General features: G+C 37.5%; 1 protein-coding gene across 3 annotated transcripts in view; it reads right to left on the reverse strand.

Moving 5' to 3' along the window:
* MAGI3 (membrane associated guanylate kinase, WW and PDZ domain containing 3) overlaps positions 1 to 17,365 on the reverse strand; it is a 208,555-nt gene that overhangs the window by 86,809 nt on the left and 104,381 nt on the right. For all 3 annotated transcript variants that reach the window (XM_054027114.1, XM_054027113.1, XM_054027115.1), the window contains exon 2: positions 7,761 to 7,877. In XM_054027114.1, the coding sequence (XP_053883089.1) occupies positions 7,761 to 7,877 (117 nt within the window). The remainder of the gene's footprint in view (positions 1 to 7,760; positions 7,878 to 17,365) is intronic.

Here is a 17,365-nt window from a genome sequence, read left to right on the forward strand (position 1 = left end):
TTGAAGGACAAGAAAGCGATGCAGTACACCCAGGCTGCAACTTACCTCTGGTAATTCTGATATGTTCAATCTTAAGAACTTCTCGATGTTATGAACTCCTCAGTCCCCAACTTTCATTAATATGGCAATAACTCTGAACACTTTCTATATTATGGTTTGCAATGAACAAAGACTCATCAATATATACAGTTACAATACATTCATATAATAGTCAAAATTCAATCTGAACAAAGCAAAGAAGTTTACAATTCCGCTGCTTCTACTGTTCAGGTTACAATTGCACCTGCACCACAAGCCCCCATTTTAAGATTTCATTATTAAAATACAAACAATTGCTCATTGCTCTGAGTTATTTTGGGGATGTCATTTATATATATTCCTAACATTTTTATGATCATAGCTATTTTTCTGGACAAGTCATACAAATCCATAAAGGAACTACTCCTCCACTATCTGATGCTTTTTGCTTCCTATAAAACAGCATGGAATAGCTTTTTTTTTTTTTAATCGTATCAAATTACACAAATAGGGCAAATTTCATGCTGCTGAGATGGTCCTTTCAAGGGTCTCTGTAGCACCTAATGGGGCTGTGCAGCAGAAGCTGCAATCTGAGAGGCTGTATAGAAGGACCTCTGCACTCTCTGCATGCTGTGAAGGGGTATCTACACAAGCTTCTCATAGGCCAGTACAGAGAATGGCAAGGGGTGGCCACATCTTCGTGGCCAGTGTCCCTAGCACTCCACACAATTGGTGCAGAGGAATGAAGACTATAGTTCCAGCATACAGGCTAAATAGTAGCCATTTTAGAAAGGAGACTAACTTGCACTGTAGCCTGGTGGCCTGAGCCTAGGTTGAGGGTAGATTTTTCTCTCTCAGCTCATGTTCATTTTATCAACATAAAACCTGATTGCAAAGGGTGTTTTAATGCAGGTGAAGCAAATTTTTCATTTTAGGAGTGTAACTTTAAATATATATATAAAAAGTTTAATTTCCAATCTATATAAATTCTTGAAATTACTGAGTAAATAAGAAATATACAACTTGATAGTTACAGTAGAAACAAAATGAACTTCATTTGGCAACTTGTCAGATAAGTGCAGGTTCTGAACTGCCTTGGACAATAGTTAATTCTACATCCATTTCAAGCTCTTTAGAATTTTGACAATCTGCTAGCAAATTGACAAGTGAAAAACAACAGCAAATACACAATGGTTTAAATTTTTCTACAGTTGTGATCTTTAGATCTTTGTTATAACTGCTAGTGGTGACAAGTTTATATACAATGACAGCCATAGGAATGGTAGCCAATGAAGCCAAAACATCTTAGGTACTTCTACAAGTAGTACAAGGTTCTTTTAATTAACTTTCCCTTGAGAGGGTGTGCTAATGAGTGGTTTATTTACCTGCTAAGTCAAGTCCAGAATCCTGTTAGTTATGTAAAACTTCCTACTTCCCTAGGAATATTTTTATAAATAATACAAAAAAAAAAAAAAAAAAAAGAATGGAGTCTCCTGACAAAAGTTGACGAAATAGACTATCTTGCTATTTAGTTTCAGGGTTCCACACATAACCCTTACATCATCTGAAACTGACACTCTGACAACAAACATAAGCTTTTTCATATCACATTGTACATGGGATACTTGACAAACTTCATTTCTAATGAATCTAGAACAGTTTTAAATATTAGTCATGATGAAAACTTTCAACTTTCATTACATATTTTGACATGTACACCTCTACCCTGAGGTAACGCGACCCGATATAACACGAATTCGGATATAACGCGGTAAAGCAGTGCTCCGGTGGGCGGGACTGCGTGCTCCGGCGGATCAAAGCAAGTTCAATATAACGCGGTTTCACCTATAACGCGGTAAGATTTTTTTGGCTCCTGAGGACAGCGTTATATCAGGGTAGAGGTGTATCTTACCTGCATCTATTAAATGAAAAAGGCTTTTAATCTTATACTGAGTGTAGAAAGTGGAAATATCTTGAAAAAAAAGTCTATTTGCCTTTATTCTTAAGTCACTAATCAATCCAAAACATTCAAATGATTTAAAGTTATTGTATTTCAATATGCAAGATGCAACCAATTGACAACAGCTTCTGCCCTTCAGTATTAGATCACTTTGTCAAGAATTCCATTAGATTTAAATTTTCTAATGTGGCTAAGATGAAATAAAATAATCACTTTGCTTTTGTGCCCCTATGACAAATATTGACATGAAACATTCATAAGCCTTCCATCTCCACCCCCAATAAACTACTTCTGTATATGACAGCAGTTTATACCTCTAAATCTAATCTTATGAAAATTTAAATTTACAATTACAGTCTCATCTCAATTTTGTCTAGATTGTTTGCTAACTCATTCACATAAAATTAACATTTAACTTTTGTCGGTAGACATCTCATAGAATTTATAGTAAATGTTCTGATGAGAATGTAAGAATTATACAATACTAATTAAAAACAGTTTTTTGATACCATGCAAGATGGGCCCCTTGTACACAGACTGACGACACAAACTGAATGTTATCCTGTATGATGGAAACATTAGGTGTGTGAAGGAATGCATGTTGAAACACAGTTTTAAATATTAACTTAGCTCACTTCAACTCCTTGAATTACTTCATTAACTAAAGATTTTTTTAAAGTCCACAATAAAAGATAATTAAGTGTGGAAAAACACCCATACACTAGAAAGACACCATCTCAGGTCAGAAGAAATTAATATATAGCAGATGAATACTGCAGCAAAGAATAGCATGAGATTTCAATGAGACTTACTCCCCAAAAACAAATGAGGTTCATTGGTGAACCGGAGTTTTTATTGTAATTTCTACTTAACCAAAAGGAAATGGCAAATATGTCCTCTCTTTCACCTTCCTGGATGTCTCTCATCGTGCATATCATCCTTTTAAACAGAGGTCATGCAATGACTTGGTCAGTTCGGTGCCTGCTCTCTGATATGCCAATGGGCTGCACGTAAATCCCAGTGAAGTTTGTAGATAATGGGAAGTCACTCAGACTGAAAAGGTCTCGCTATGCAAATTACTTCTTCAGGGTATTTATCGGTGGTGACCAGCACCCAGCCTATTCCACTGAAGTCAGTGGGAACTTCCAAGTGAGCAGCACTGTTGCAAATCAGGTCACTTATTTGGTGGCTAAGTATTGAGTTCGGAGCCTAAGTTTAAGACCTCATTTTTTAAAATCTTGGGCTCTTCATTCTTGGAGGCACGGTAGTGATTAAATTAAATTAAAGGAGATATCCTATCTCCTAGAACTGGAAGGGACCTTGAAAGGTCATCGAGTCCAGCCCCCTGCCTTCACTAGCAGGACCAAGTACTAATTTTGCCCCAGATCCCTAAGTGGCCCCCTCAAGGATTGAACTCAAAACCCTGGGTTTAGCAGGCCTATGTTCAAACCACTGAGCTATCCCTCCTCCTGTGATCAGACTGGAGTTTGGTTTTGCTGCTTATAGAACTGCAATACTATACCCCTAGAATCACATACCACATTAACACACCTCCGAACCTGCAGAAAAGGAGGGCCTGTTGACTTCATTACTAGGGTCTCCTTATTTCACAGGGAAAGGAGAGGTGTATTTTACTCATACTATTCACAGCTCAATGACTTTTTTGTCCTTTTTTAATGAGTTTTCTAATCAATGATTTTTCTTTCCTCAAACAAATTATTCACTTGTTAGATCAGCGATTTCCATTCTGCAGTATTGGTATTCATACATGCGGATGTTCCTAATTTCACAATGTGTAGCATTAATTGAAAGCAAAGTTACGGCTGGCAGGAGTTACCTAATGAGAAACAATTAAAGATAAGGCAAAACCATTATAATAATGAAAATGACTTGTATGTAACTTTCTATAAAGCAGTATTATTTAAAGAATGAGATAGTGTTATAGCATGCTGGGCTATATCAGCATACAGGCACACTGGTGAAAAGATGGGAAAATTGGAGGTAATGAGAGAACATCAATCATGCTATGATTTTAGGAGGAAGAGAGTTTTAGAAATTAGAAATTATGATGAGAGGAAGACAGAGACAATAAAAGCTGGAGGATGAGGTGGTGTGAGAAAGAAAAATGTTCACACATGCTGTGAGCCTGACTGATTTACTGTACAGAAGTTGGTGAAGACCTGGGCCAAGCAATATTAATTGAGCTTTTTGGGGTGTGTGTGGAATAGCTGTATGTAGTCTGCCACCGTTATGATGATGTATCATTTCCTTAATGTCTCTTGAATGTTCTTGGAAATTTAGTAATTAATGACGTCACTAACAAAGCAAAATTGATTTCTGACCACCTATTACATAATTGAGTTGGATCAAATTTATTTCAGTCTTTTCAGCCATTTGTAGGCCTGTTCTCTATTATTAGATGAATTCATTTCTGCTTTCATAATTCAGAATGTGACCCAAGTATGTAAATTATCATGAAGCCTGGAATGTGGTGTTGCCACTGCATGAGTCTTCCCGTAAGTAAACAATGCTGGATAGCAAAAAAACTCGACTTTCAAAGCAATCCAGCAAACTGGTCATGCTAATTAAGAAATGTTCAAAATGTACAAGTCTAGCAAACAAGGAAGTTTTAGTTAACAAATGTGATTAACGCTCTCCTGAAGCAAAGATTACAGTGATTCGTTATTGCATACCATCTTGTTTAACCTCAACAATCTTTTTAAAACTTGTCAATTTTACTCCAATGAACAATGTGAACAGCTCTATCAGTAAGTGAACCTCATTTCCATTACACTGATTTTTTTTAAACTCCTCATTCTTTTACTCATAAGATTAGGTGGATATTTTATTTTCCCTGGTGTAATCCTGGGCAGGCTGAATGTCAGAACCACTCATCAACTTGCAAAGACCCAAGCCATTAAATTACACTGGTCACAAAATAATGGGTAAATAAAAAATGTGTTAAAAAATAACATGCATGAAGCTACAACAAAAAATGCTTTAACATATAATTAATAGATTCTAAGGCAAGAAAGGACCACTGCGATCATCTAATCTGACCTCCCCAATAATACAGGCCATAGAACTTCCAAAATAATTCCTAGAAAAATATCTTTTTAGAAAAGCATCTGATCTTGATTTAAAAATGATCAGTGATGGAGAATCTACTATGACATGTGGTAAATTGTTCCAACGGTTTATTACTGTTAAAAATGTATACCTTATTTCCACTCTGAATTTGTCTAGCTTCAATTTCCAGCTACCAGATCAGTTTATACCTTTCTCTAACAGATTGAAGAGCCTATTAAATATTTGTTCTCCATGTAGATATTCACAGACTGTAACCAAGTCACTCCTTAACCTTTCTTTTGGTAAACCAAATAAGACTCTCAGAGCTCAATCTATCACTATGAGGCATTTTTCTAATATTTTAAGCATTCTCATGGCTCTTCCTGAGCCCGTCTCCAATTTACCAAATCTTTCTTGAATTGTGGGCACTAGAACTGGTCACCGTATTCCAGCAGCCATCGTACCAGTGCCAAATATGGTGGTAAAGTAACTTCTCTTCCCTTACTTGAGATTCCCCTGTTTGTGCATCCCAGGATCCCATTAGTTCTTTTGGCCATCGTGTCACACTGGGAGCTCATGTTCAGCTGATTATCCACCACAACACCCAAATATTTTCAGACTCTCTGCTTCCTCGCATAGTCCTCCTCCTGTAATTATGGCCCATGTTCTTTGTTCCTACATGTGTACATTCACATTAATCCATATTACAAAGCATAATGTTTATGCCCAGTTTACCAAGTGATCCAGATCGCTCTGAAACAATGACCTGTCTTCTTAATTGTTTACCACTCCCCCATATTTTTGGGTCATCTGCAAACTTTATCAGTGCTGATTTTGTGTTTTCTTCCAGATCATTAATAAAAATATGAAAAAGCATAGGGTGAAGAACTGATCCCTGCTGGCAACACATCTGTTTGATGATGATTCCCTATTTACAATTACATTTGGAGACCTATCAGCCAGTTTTATATTAATTTAATGTGTGCCATGTTAATTTAATATCATTCAAGTTTTTTAATAAAAATACTTCAAATAAAACTTGTGTTCAGTCATTCTAAAGAGGAAATATCTCATATGGAAGGTACAGGGTGGCTTTTGAATAACTGAGAAATGGAATGGCATGATAATGCAAAAAGCAGCACACAGACAGGAATTTCAGTAATTGTGGGGATGTCCTTTAAACTGAAAGATACTCTCTGATAAACTGGAAAAGTACATTATTTTGATCCAAGCTGTCAGTTTGTGGTGGTTCTAAAAGCTATGATTACCCAACTGGGTCCTCATAACTTCCTAAAAAAAATTCAGATTGCATTTAGAAATGTAAAATGGTGTTCAATATCCATTAGCATTCATATTAGTGAATAAAAATGAGGTCCTTCAGACCTTCTGTTTGGTCAGAACTGTCCTATATCAGTCATTTAATGAATGCCATGTGCATGCCATACAGTATCTGTTGCCACCAGAAAACCATTCACTTCAGTAAAGCTTTGCCGTGGCTTGTTTGTTAATTAAATAGTAAATATTCTTGCATCAAAAGTACACTGAATACTTTGTTTTTTAGTAATTAAGATAATGAACTTAAAATGCGCTGCTCCAATGAACAATTTTAGCCTCGGTAAAGTCTAAGAGCCCAGTAATAGCATACAAGCAGGCAATCAGCATTAAGCATTTTAACCATATTTATAAGAGCCTTTGAAGCTGATCTGTGATGGGTGACTGAAATGAGAGAAATTGAGACGATAATGCCTTTTCACTCAGGCTGCAGGAGCAGCAACCTCTTAATGATTCCTGGCTGAAAACGTGTTAGCAGGTAGGCTGTATGGATGGGGAAATACTACGAGATGCCAGCCATTCCAGCCTACAGTGGATTAGGAGGTAAGGCTCATCCCATAGTGTCCTCTCATTAATGCTTGCTCTGCAACTCTACTGTGCCTATTCTAATTTAGGAAGGCTGCTTCTCCTTTCCCCAACCATTGGGCCATGCTACAGGTCCCTCCTCCATCCCACTAAATTTCAGGTTCAGGTATGTTACAAGTGCACCCATAACTTCCCTTGTGCACCCCGCTTGGTTATGTTCCAGCTCAGTCTCCTTCCTCACAAACAGCTCTTCTACAATTATACTCTCTTCCCTCCTTTCTGTTTTCTCTAACACCCAGCCTATCTATAGGTGGTCACCTAGAGGTCTTAATCTCCCCTTTGTGAGAAGCCACAAAACTGGGTAGGCGGGTGTGTGCGTGTGCGAGAGAGACTGCCACAAAAATCAATGGTGAGAGTTATATTATACTAGTTATAGTAATGATGTCTCACTCCCCCTAGGTTTACTTATTCTTATGCTGACATGAAATCTTTATCTGTTGCATTCTTTAATGGTTTTTAGAGGCAGTACCAATGAGTTAAAAAAATATAGACACTCTTGAAGTCCTCTGAACTTGGAATTTTGACATTTTTGCTGGTTTGTCAATCCTTTAATATATATAAATATGGTTATCAATAGACTAATTTTCCATTTCATCCTAAGTTAATTTAGAACGTTTCTTAATATAGATTTTAACAACGAGCCTACCTAAAAATAGCCTTTATGCCAAGGAATCCCCACTGAAAGGCTGGAAATATGAAACAACACAGGATCAAAGGAAAAAAGCTTACAGGATTCTTGAGTTATGCAGAGTTTAACTGAAATAGATTAATTTATGCTAGCACTCTACATACTTACATGGGATGGTTCTCAGGTAAAGATTGTCTCTGATCACCTGTTGGAGTTTATGGTCTATTGAACCTTTCTGGAACTGCAGGCTCAGGTAGTGACGCAAGTCTTTGTTGATCACTTTTCCTTTAAAATATAAGAAAACAATATAATGAAAAATTTGCAAAAAATATTTAAGATAATGCTCATACCAACTAAACTACATTTCACTGCAGTAAACATCTCTGCAAAATCTAAAATAGAAAGGAAACTACAAATTAGTTTATTCAAAAGCACTAGACTAGATAGAAAAGCTGCATGCTCCCGGGGCCAGATCCTCAGCTGATGTAAATTGGGATAGCTCCACGGACTTAAATTAAAGTCAAAAGAGCTACGTTGTTTTATAACCAGGCTGATGATCTGGCTCCTGGATTTCCACCAGTCCTGTTGACACTGAACAAGAGTCCCTGTGACAAGATTCAGCCCTTTTATGCAGGACAGATGAAATGTTAAGACTTTAAAACTTCACTAAAAGTTAAGAGCAGAATACTTTTAGCCAACCCATATTTATGCGTCAAAGAACATGTAAGCCCACGAAGAAGTATAAGTGCAACATCAATCTTAGTGTTGTCTGCTGCCGAGAGTAAGAAAAATATAGGTGAAGTACTAAAGTGCTGGCCACAACCGATGTGATGCTGGCTAAGGACTATTGAATTTCCACTTATGGGAATGGATAGAATGAGCAGAATGGCCCTGGAACTGAACAACAGCATACAGCCTATAGTTTAATGAGAGATTACTGCAGGATACCATACAAAAAAATATTGGCAAACTGGGCTTTTAAAAAATATATATATCTTATAGTGCTTTTAACTGCTTCACATGCAGGTAGTGGAGAGTAACTGTACAATCCAGGTATGTGACTACATAATCAACTCCGAACCCAGCTGGAGATTAAATGTTGCCTGCATCACCAATGTGCTCATCACTAATCAGAAAATCATGTAAGGTTGTATTAATCCACAAATAATAAAGCCAGACATTTTATTTCAAATTTGTAAACTGTGTCAGGAAGTCTTAAAATTATTGTTTTGATTTGCAAGCTTTTATCTTGCATCCTTAGATTTAGCTTATTTCTTAAAATATTTATTGATTTATAAAAAAATGGATTTACAAACCCTGATGAAAGTTTACAAATCCCACTTTGGAGCCATAAATCCTATTACAGATTTGCAAATTGAAAGAAAATAAATCCAAAATACAAATTTTGGATTTACAAATTCTCACAGGATTCTAATGACTGTTCTGTAAAGCCTGTCCTTATCAGGTTTAAAATCTAACATTTGAACTAAGTCCCTACAATTAAAAACTGCATGTGCGCTTCAGCAACAGTTTCTTATTTTGTACTGGGAGATGCCACGTGCACCCAACCAACCAGTGACTTTCAAAGCCCATAATTCAAGAGCTACCCATTATTGCAGTACAGTGGTCAGTTCAAACAGTTAAAAGTAGAACAGCTCCACCAAAGTTGGAAGCACAACAAAAATGTGAACTGTCATCATAGTGATTCCATGTCAAAATTCCTTATAGAATATTTGTCCCAGCCATGACAATTAGGGGTGTGTGAGAAAATTGAATACAAAGTTAGAGATCACCTGAAATTTAATAATAGATCAAATCATTTGCAACTAGAGACTGTTAACTATGTGCTTTGCCTACCTGTTTTCGGTATCTAATGGAATAACTAGCATATGGACTAAGGATCTGACTATTGTAGTCTTTATGCTTCTGGCAGATTACAACAAATGGCACACATTAAAAAAAAAGCACTGTGGTACAATAAAACCCATTTCTTCCCCCACTTAAAAGGTCATTAGCTTTTTACTGTGCAAATGGATTTTTCTGGAGCACCTTCTACTGACTTATCTAGGTTGACAGATTTTTGCAGTTTAAAACAAAAATGGTTAAGATAAAACTATGTTTAGAAATCATTTAAATAATTAACGCTCTTTCTAGAAGGTATTGTTGCTGTATTTGGCTGCTGCAATTGAGAAAATCACATCTTAATAATCAGAGTAGCGAAATATACAGTAATCAAGAAAATCAGCTAGCCAAGTTAATCATGAGGGACAGCTGTTTTGTAACAGAGTGAGCTCAGGTCAGGGAAAAAGAACTTGTGTTCCATCCCTAATTCTCATCATCACTGACTAGATCAGTGGTTCTCAACCAGGGGTACACACGCCCCTGGGATACACAGAGAAGATCTTTGTACATCAACTCATCTAGATATTTGCCTAGTTTTACAACAGGCTACGTAAAAAGCACTCATGAAATCAGTACAAACTAAAATTTCATACAGACCATGACTTGTTTATACTGCCCTATATACTATACATTGAAATGTATAGTACAATATTTATATTCCAATTGATTTATTTTATAATTGTATGGTAAAAGAGAGAAAGTAAGCAATTTTTCAACAACAGTGTGCTGTGACACTTTTGTATTTTTATGGGTGATTGTGTAAGCAAGTAGTTTTTAAGTGAGGTGTCACTTGGGGGTACACTAGACAAATCAGTCTCCTGAAAGGGGTGCAGTAGTCTGGAAAGGTTGAGAGCCACTTGACTAGATGTGTCACCTTGAGTCACAACCACTATGCCTGTGTTACACCACTTGTAAAAAGGCAATAATATCCCTTTGAGATCTATAGCTAGGATAAGAAAGTGATGTTAAACTGCAAAGTATTACATTACAATTAAATAAATATCTGTTGATAGAACCATGCCCCAAACCCCATTAAATCAGGCAATGACAACACTTCCTATTGGAAGTAAGCAAATAGGTTATGCATCTAAACTAGATCAATTGTCAAATGGGATCCTGCATTCGTGGTGTTTCAAGTAAAGTATTATGTTACAGGAAGGTTCTTTACAATTATTCCTTTGACACACTCCTGTCAGGTACCATTAGCAAACCTGTCATATTGCCAGATAACCACTGCCCCTCTAGCACACAAATAACTGAACCCTTGTTTTACTGCTTTATCCCTCTGACAGAAGGGTACAAAGCAATCTATTGTACGCTGTCATCTTCAGAGAAAGCACACTCACTTGGGTTCAGTGAGCTTTGCAAATTAAAGCTATGTACTTCATCAGAATGTCCAAATCTTAAAGTGGAAGAATTTTAATGATCATTTGTTTTCAAAGGGCTATAAAAAGGATGGTATATGGAGATATATGGCAGAATCACAACTTGTACTCCTAAGTTTCTTTGCAACTTACAGTACAGAATATATACCTCTGGACTTAGTAATGTCACCAGCCAAACAATACATTAGATGATAAATAAAATTAACTCTTTAGATTATAAGGGAGTAAATGTCGTATGTGTTGTACAGTGCCAGCCCAATGGGAATCTGATTCGGGGCCATAAGGTTCTGCGGCAATTAGGGCTGTCGATTAATTGCAGTTAACTCACGCGATTAACTCAATAAAATTAATTGCGATTAAAAAAATTAATCGCGATTAATCGCACTGTTAAACAATAGAATACCAATTGAAATGTATTAAATATTTGTGGATGTTTTTCTACATTTTAAAATATATTGATTTCTATTACAACACAGAATACAAAGTGTACAGTGCTCACTTTATATTAGTTTTTATTACAAATATTTGCACTGTAAAAATGATAAACAAAAGAAATAGTATTTTTCAATTCACCTCATACAAGTACCGTAGTGCAATCTCTTTATTGTGAAAGTGCAACTTACAAATATAGATTTGTGACGTAACTGCACTCAAAAACAAAACAATGTAAAACTTTAGAGCCTATAAGTCCACTCAGTCCTACTTCTTGTTCAGCCAATCGCTAAGACAAACAAGTTTGTTTATATTTACAGGAGATACTGCTGCCTGCTTCTTATTTATGTCCCCTGAAAGTGAGAAGAGGCATTTGCATGGCACTTTTGTCGCCAGATATTTATGTGCAAGATATTTATGTGCCAGATATTCTAAACATTCGTATGCCCCTTCATGCTTCAGCCACCATTCTGGAGGACATGGTTCCATGCTTGTGATGTTCATTAAAAAAAATAGTGTGTTAATTAAATTTGTGGCTGAACTCCTTGGGGGAGAATTGTATGTCTCTTGTTCTGTTTTACCCGCATTCTGCCATATATTTCATGTTACAGCAGTCTCTGATGATGACCCCGCACGTTTGATTTACAAACTCGACCCAAGGTTTAAGAATCTGAAGTTCCTTCCAAAATCTGAGAGGAATGAGGTGTGGAGCACGCTTTCAGAAGTCTTAAAAGAGCAACATTTCGATGCAGAAACTACAGAACCCGAACCACCAAAAAAGAAAATTATCTTTGTTCTGGTGGCATCTGACTGATGATGAAAATGAACATGCATTGGCCCGCTCTGTTTTGGATCGTTATCGAGCAGAACCCGTCATCAGCATGGACGCATGTCCTCTGGAATGGTGCTTGAAGAATAAAGGGACATATGAACCTTTAGCGCATCTGGCACGTAAATATCTTGTGACGTGGTTACAACACTGCCATGCGAATGCCTGTTCTCACTTTCAGGTGACATTATAAACAAGAAGCGGGCAGCATTATCTCCTGCAAATTGTAACCAAACTTGTTTGTCTGAGTGATTGGCTAAAGTAGGACCAAGGAGACTTGTAGGCTCTAAAGTTTTATATTGTTTTGTTTTTGACTGCAGTTTTTTTTTGTACATAATTTTACATTTGTAAGTTCGACTTTCTTGCACTACAGTACTTATATTAGATGAAATGAAAAATACCATCTTTTTTTTACAGTGCAAATATTTGTAATCAAAAATAAATATAAAGTGAGCACTGTACACTTCGTATTCTGTGTTGTAATTGAAATATATTTGAAAATGTAGAAAACATCCAAAAATATTTAAATAAATGGTATTCTATTAATCGTGTGATTAATCACACGATAAATTTTTTTAATCACTTGACAGCCCTAGCTGCAATACAAATAAACGACAACCAGACAGTAGACAACCACTACTACTACAACAACAACTAGCATGGAAAACAGGATTTCAAGGAATATTTTCCAAAACTAATATTTTTGAATCCCTATTTATCTACAGCTAATAATTAATAGGCTCAAAATTTTGAAATACTTTTAAATGGCTGTAAAAGAAGAAAAAAGCTGTCATTATACAGTTATTCTAACAGGTGTCCGGAAAGGCTGCCGTGAGCGAGCTGGGTAAGATTCCATAGCAAAGAGTGCAATAGGTATAGTTGTCCGAGTTTAGACTCAGCAGCAAAGTCATTTGCATCTCATAGCTGAAAAACTGCAATTTTATGAAGTTACAATTGTAAAAAACATTTTGCACCTTTATCGACCAGGGTTGGCACCATGTGTCAGCTCCATAGTCCAAAAACTATTGCAGAGGCTATTGCAGAGACAAGAGGACTTTCTACTTTTGGTGAGTTAACACTTTGCTGACTCAGGAGTAATAAATGGCTAATTCTTAGTGTCTCATCATGTGCTGTCAGTATTAAAAAGGAGACACACAAAGTTGCCTAGAAAAAGGGTGACTGGTTAGATATAGAAAATGGAGCATTGGCACAGGGAAGGCTGCGATCTTCCTTCCAGAAGAGAGCCCCGGGAGGAATTATGGCTATGACTGCAACACAAGATGGCTGAACATCAAAAAGTCCAGGGCACCATCACAGATCTATAAACCGCGTTTTACTTGGGTGTTTGAAACCAAGAAGCAAGAAGTCCAAAAGAATGAGGTAGAGAGGAAATCAGGTTAATGTAATAGTGATGTTATTTTTAAATCATAGCAGTCAGGTCAATTAAGAGTGATTTTTAAGTGAGGAGGAGGACAAAAAAAAAAAAGACAGCTCTGCACATTTCTTTTTCTGAATGGAACATTAATCAAGAATTTATATGAGAAGATTCAAAATGTCACATACAGTTCTCAAGATGCTGACAAAAATCTATGCAGGCAGAAAGAAGAACAGGAGTACTTGTGGCACCTTAGAGACTAACAAATTTATTAGAGCATAAGCTTTCGTGGACTACAGCCCACTTCTTCGGATGCATATAGAATGGAACATATATGCATCCGAAGAAGTGGGCTGTAGTCCACGAAAGCTTATGCTCTAATAAATTTGTTAGTCTCTAAGGTGCCACAAGTACTCCTGTTCTTCTTTTTGCGGATACAGACTAACACGGCTGTTACTCTGAAACTTGTCATTATGCAGGCAGAGTATAAAACAGGTTTTGTTTTGTTTTTTGTTACGCATTCAGTCCACTCTGCATAATCAGCAGCAGTGTTCTCAATATTCCATCAGTAAAAACTTCATTTTTTAAATTTTTCTCGGCATCTTTTATTTTATGAACACAGGGTCCTATCATTATGCAGAGCTACATTAATGCAAAAGTGCTCTCTATTTTAAGGCTAGATTTTCCTCTGGTCTCAAAATGACCCACATTTCACCCAAATGGACATTCCTCACTTATATTTAGTAAAACAGAATATAGTAAACTATTCCCTTTCTACCCATAGAGTTCATCAACTGGAGACCTGGATTCTTTCTTAAATGTTAAGGAATACACACTGTACATTTGTTTGGTTTTAGTATACTAGTGCCAGTTCTTTGATCATTTTCCTACTTTGGAGATGGTGAGTATAAAATTCACTGCACTTTTGAATTAGCCGGCCATAAAGGTTCCCCAGCATTCATCAGTCCTAGTATTGAAGAGGCAAGATGACTCTCAAATCCAAAAGAAGTGTCTGATCAGAGAACAGCCGTTTGAGTATCTGCCTTGTTAACATGCAAAAGTAACAGCATAATTTCATGTATGCAGTGTTGTAGTGTGACAGTCCCAGGATATTATAGACAAGGTGAGAGAGGTAATATCTTTTATTGGACCAACTACTGTTGGTGTGAGAGAAGCTTTCAAGCATAAACAGAGCTCTTTTTCAGGTCTTGGAAACTTATTCAGAGCTCTGTGTAAGATCGAAAGCTTGTCTCACCAAGAGAAGTTAGTCAAATAAAAGGCATTACCTCACCCACCTTGTCTCTCCAGCATCAGCCAATCTCAAAAGGAGGCAGAAACCATTGTTCCAGTCTGAGTGAGTTTCCAGGCACAAACTGAAAAAGGTAAATTATTTGCAAATCCTTCATGTTCAAGAGAAAGCTGACTAAACAACCAAAGGAAGAGGAGCCACGTTAAAGTTAAAATGCTGACAGTTTGGTGGGATAAACGCATATCCCAATTCAATTACTCCTCTCAAAAATAAACTGAAGAGGAGATCCTGTAGGCACTGACATTTGATTTCACAGGCTAAGTACAGCATTAGGCTAGAAGGGAAAGGGCAAGGAGCACATTTTCAGACCTTACCAGGTCATCCTATTTTGGTGATTTATAACAATTTAATGAGTTGTTGTGGGACCTTTAAGAGACATCAGTGAAGAAGAGAGTCATTGTTACATTCAAGAAGTTGTAATTATTTAATATGAAAGTCCAGGTGCTATTTATTACACACTATATGGCCCGTGTTGATGTAAACATTAATGCTAAGTATAACCAAGATTTCCCATATATTTATAGATCAGAATTATCAATGTGAAGAGAAGACCCATATTAGGGCCCTACCAAATTCATGGTCCATTTTGGTCAATTTCACGGTCATAGGAATTTAAAAATTGTAAATTTAATGATTTCAGCTATTTAAATCTGAAATTTCACGTTTTGTAATTGTAGGGGTCCTGACCCAAAACGGAGTTGGGGGGGGTCACAAGGTTATTGTAGGGGGGTGTTGCAGTACTGATACCCTTACTTCTGAGCTGCTGCTGGGTACAGCGCTGCCTTCAGAGCTGGGCAGCTGGAGAGCTGCGGCTGCTGGCCAGGAGCCCAGCTCCGAAGGCAGAGCTGCCGTCAGCAGTACCGCAGAAGTAGGGATTGCATGGTATGGTATTGCCACTCTTATTTCTGCATTGCTGTCTGCAGAGCTGGGCCCTCAGTCAGCAGCCGCCTCTCTACGGCTGCCCAATTCTGAAGGCAGCAGCGCAGAAGTAAGGGTGGCATAGTATGGTATTGCCATCCTTACCTTCTGCACTACTGCTGGTGGGGTGCTGGGCCAACAGCTGCTGCTCTCTGGCTGCCCAGCTCTGAAGGCAGCGCAGAAGTAAGGATGGCAACACTGTGACCCCTCCTTAAAATAACCTTGCAAGCCCCCTGAACCTCCTTTTTGGGTCAGGACCCCCAATTTGAGGAATGCTGGTCTCCGCTGTGAAATCTGTACAATACAAGGTAAAAGCATACAAAAGCTCAGATTTCACGGTGGGAGCCCAGATTTCATGGTCCAGGATGTCTTTTTCATGGCTGTGAATCTGGTAGGGCCCTACCCATATTACTGCAAGGACAGAGTCACTATAATAAAAGTAAGAAGACAGATGATCACTGAAAGGGGCTTGTCGTAACAATACAAATATATAGAGCAATTATTTATAAAGTAATGTCTATAAGTCCATGGTATGGATACACCTGGAATACTGTGTGCTGCTCTGGTTGCCCCATCTCAAAAAAGATACATTAGAAATGGAAAAGATACAGAGAAGGGCAACAAAAATGATGAAGGGTATGAACAGCTTCTATCTGAGGAAAGATTTAAAAGACTGGGACTATTCAGTTTGGAAAAGAGACAACAACAGGGGATATGATAGAGGTCTATAAAATCATGACTGGTGTGCAGAAAGTGACTAGGGAAGTGTTATTTACCCCTTCACATAACAGACTAACCAGGGGTCACCCAATGAAATTAGGAGGCAGCAGGTTTAAAACAAACATAAGGATGTACTCCTTCACACAACACGCAGTCAACCCTTGGAACTAATTGCCAGGGGATGTTGAGAAGGCCAAAACTATAACTGGATTAAAAAAAGAATTAAATAAATTCATGGAGGATAGGTCCATCAGTGGCTATTAGCCAATACTGTCAAGGATGCAACCCCATGCTCTGGGTCTCCTTAGGCCTCTGACTACCAGATACTGGGACTAGATGACAGCAGAGGGATCATTTGATGATTGCCCTGTTCTGTTCATTGCCTTTGAAGCATCTGGCATTGGCCACTCTCAGAAGACAGGATACTGGTCTCGACGGACCACTGGTCTGACCCAGTATGGCCGTTCTTATGTTCTTACTTCTGATAAGTAAGTATTTTCCAGACACAGTGAAGGTTAAGAAATGACTGCATTTTACATCAGCTAGATATTCTTTAATCTTTGTGCCACAATTTTCCAGTTGTAAAATAGATCAATAATGCTTACCTACTGTCTTGACAGGGAAATTGTGAGGCTTAATATCTAGTATGATTTTTATTCAAGTTCACTTCACAACATAATTACTCAAAATATGGGAGCTGGCTCTCAAGTGCAGTCAGCTGGTGAATTTCAAAATTGGCAAAACCAGATTAGTATAACCAGAGGTTAATGCATCTAGAAACCGGGTCTTCCCATAAATGCCTTGCCTGAAGTACAGAAAACTAATTTTGAATTGCAGAACAACTATGGGCTGGCCACAATTCTCAGCACCTTCCCCCTCTAATTTAAATGTTGCATAGCTTTA

The sequence above is a fragment of the Malaclemys terrapin genome, chromosome 4 (assembly GCF_027887155.1).
Source record: "Malaclemys terrapin pileata isolate rMalTer1 chromosome 4, rMalTer1.hap1, whole genome shotgun sequence".
NCBI lineage: Eukaryota > Metazoa > Chordata > Testudines > Emydidae > Malaclemys > Malaclemys terrapin.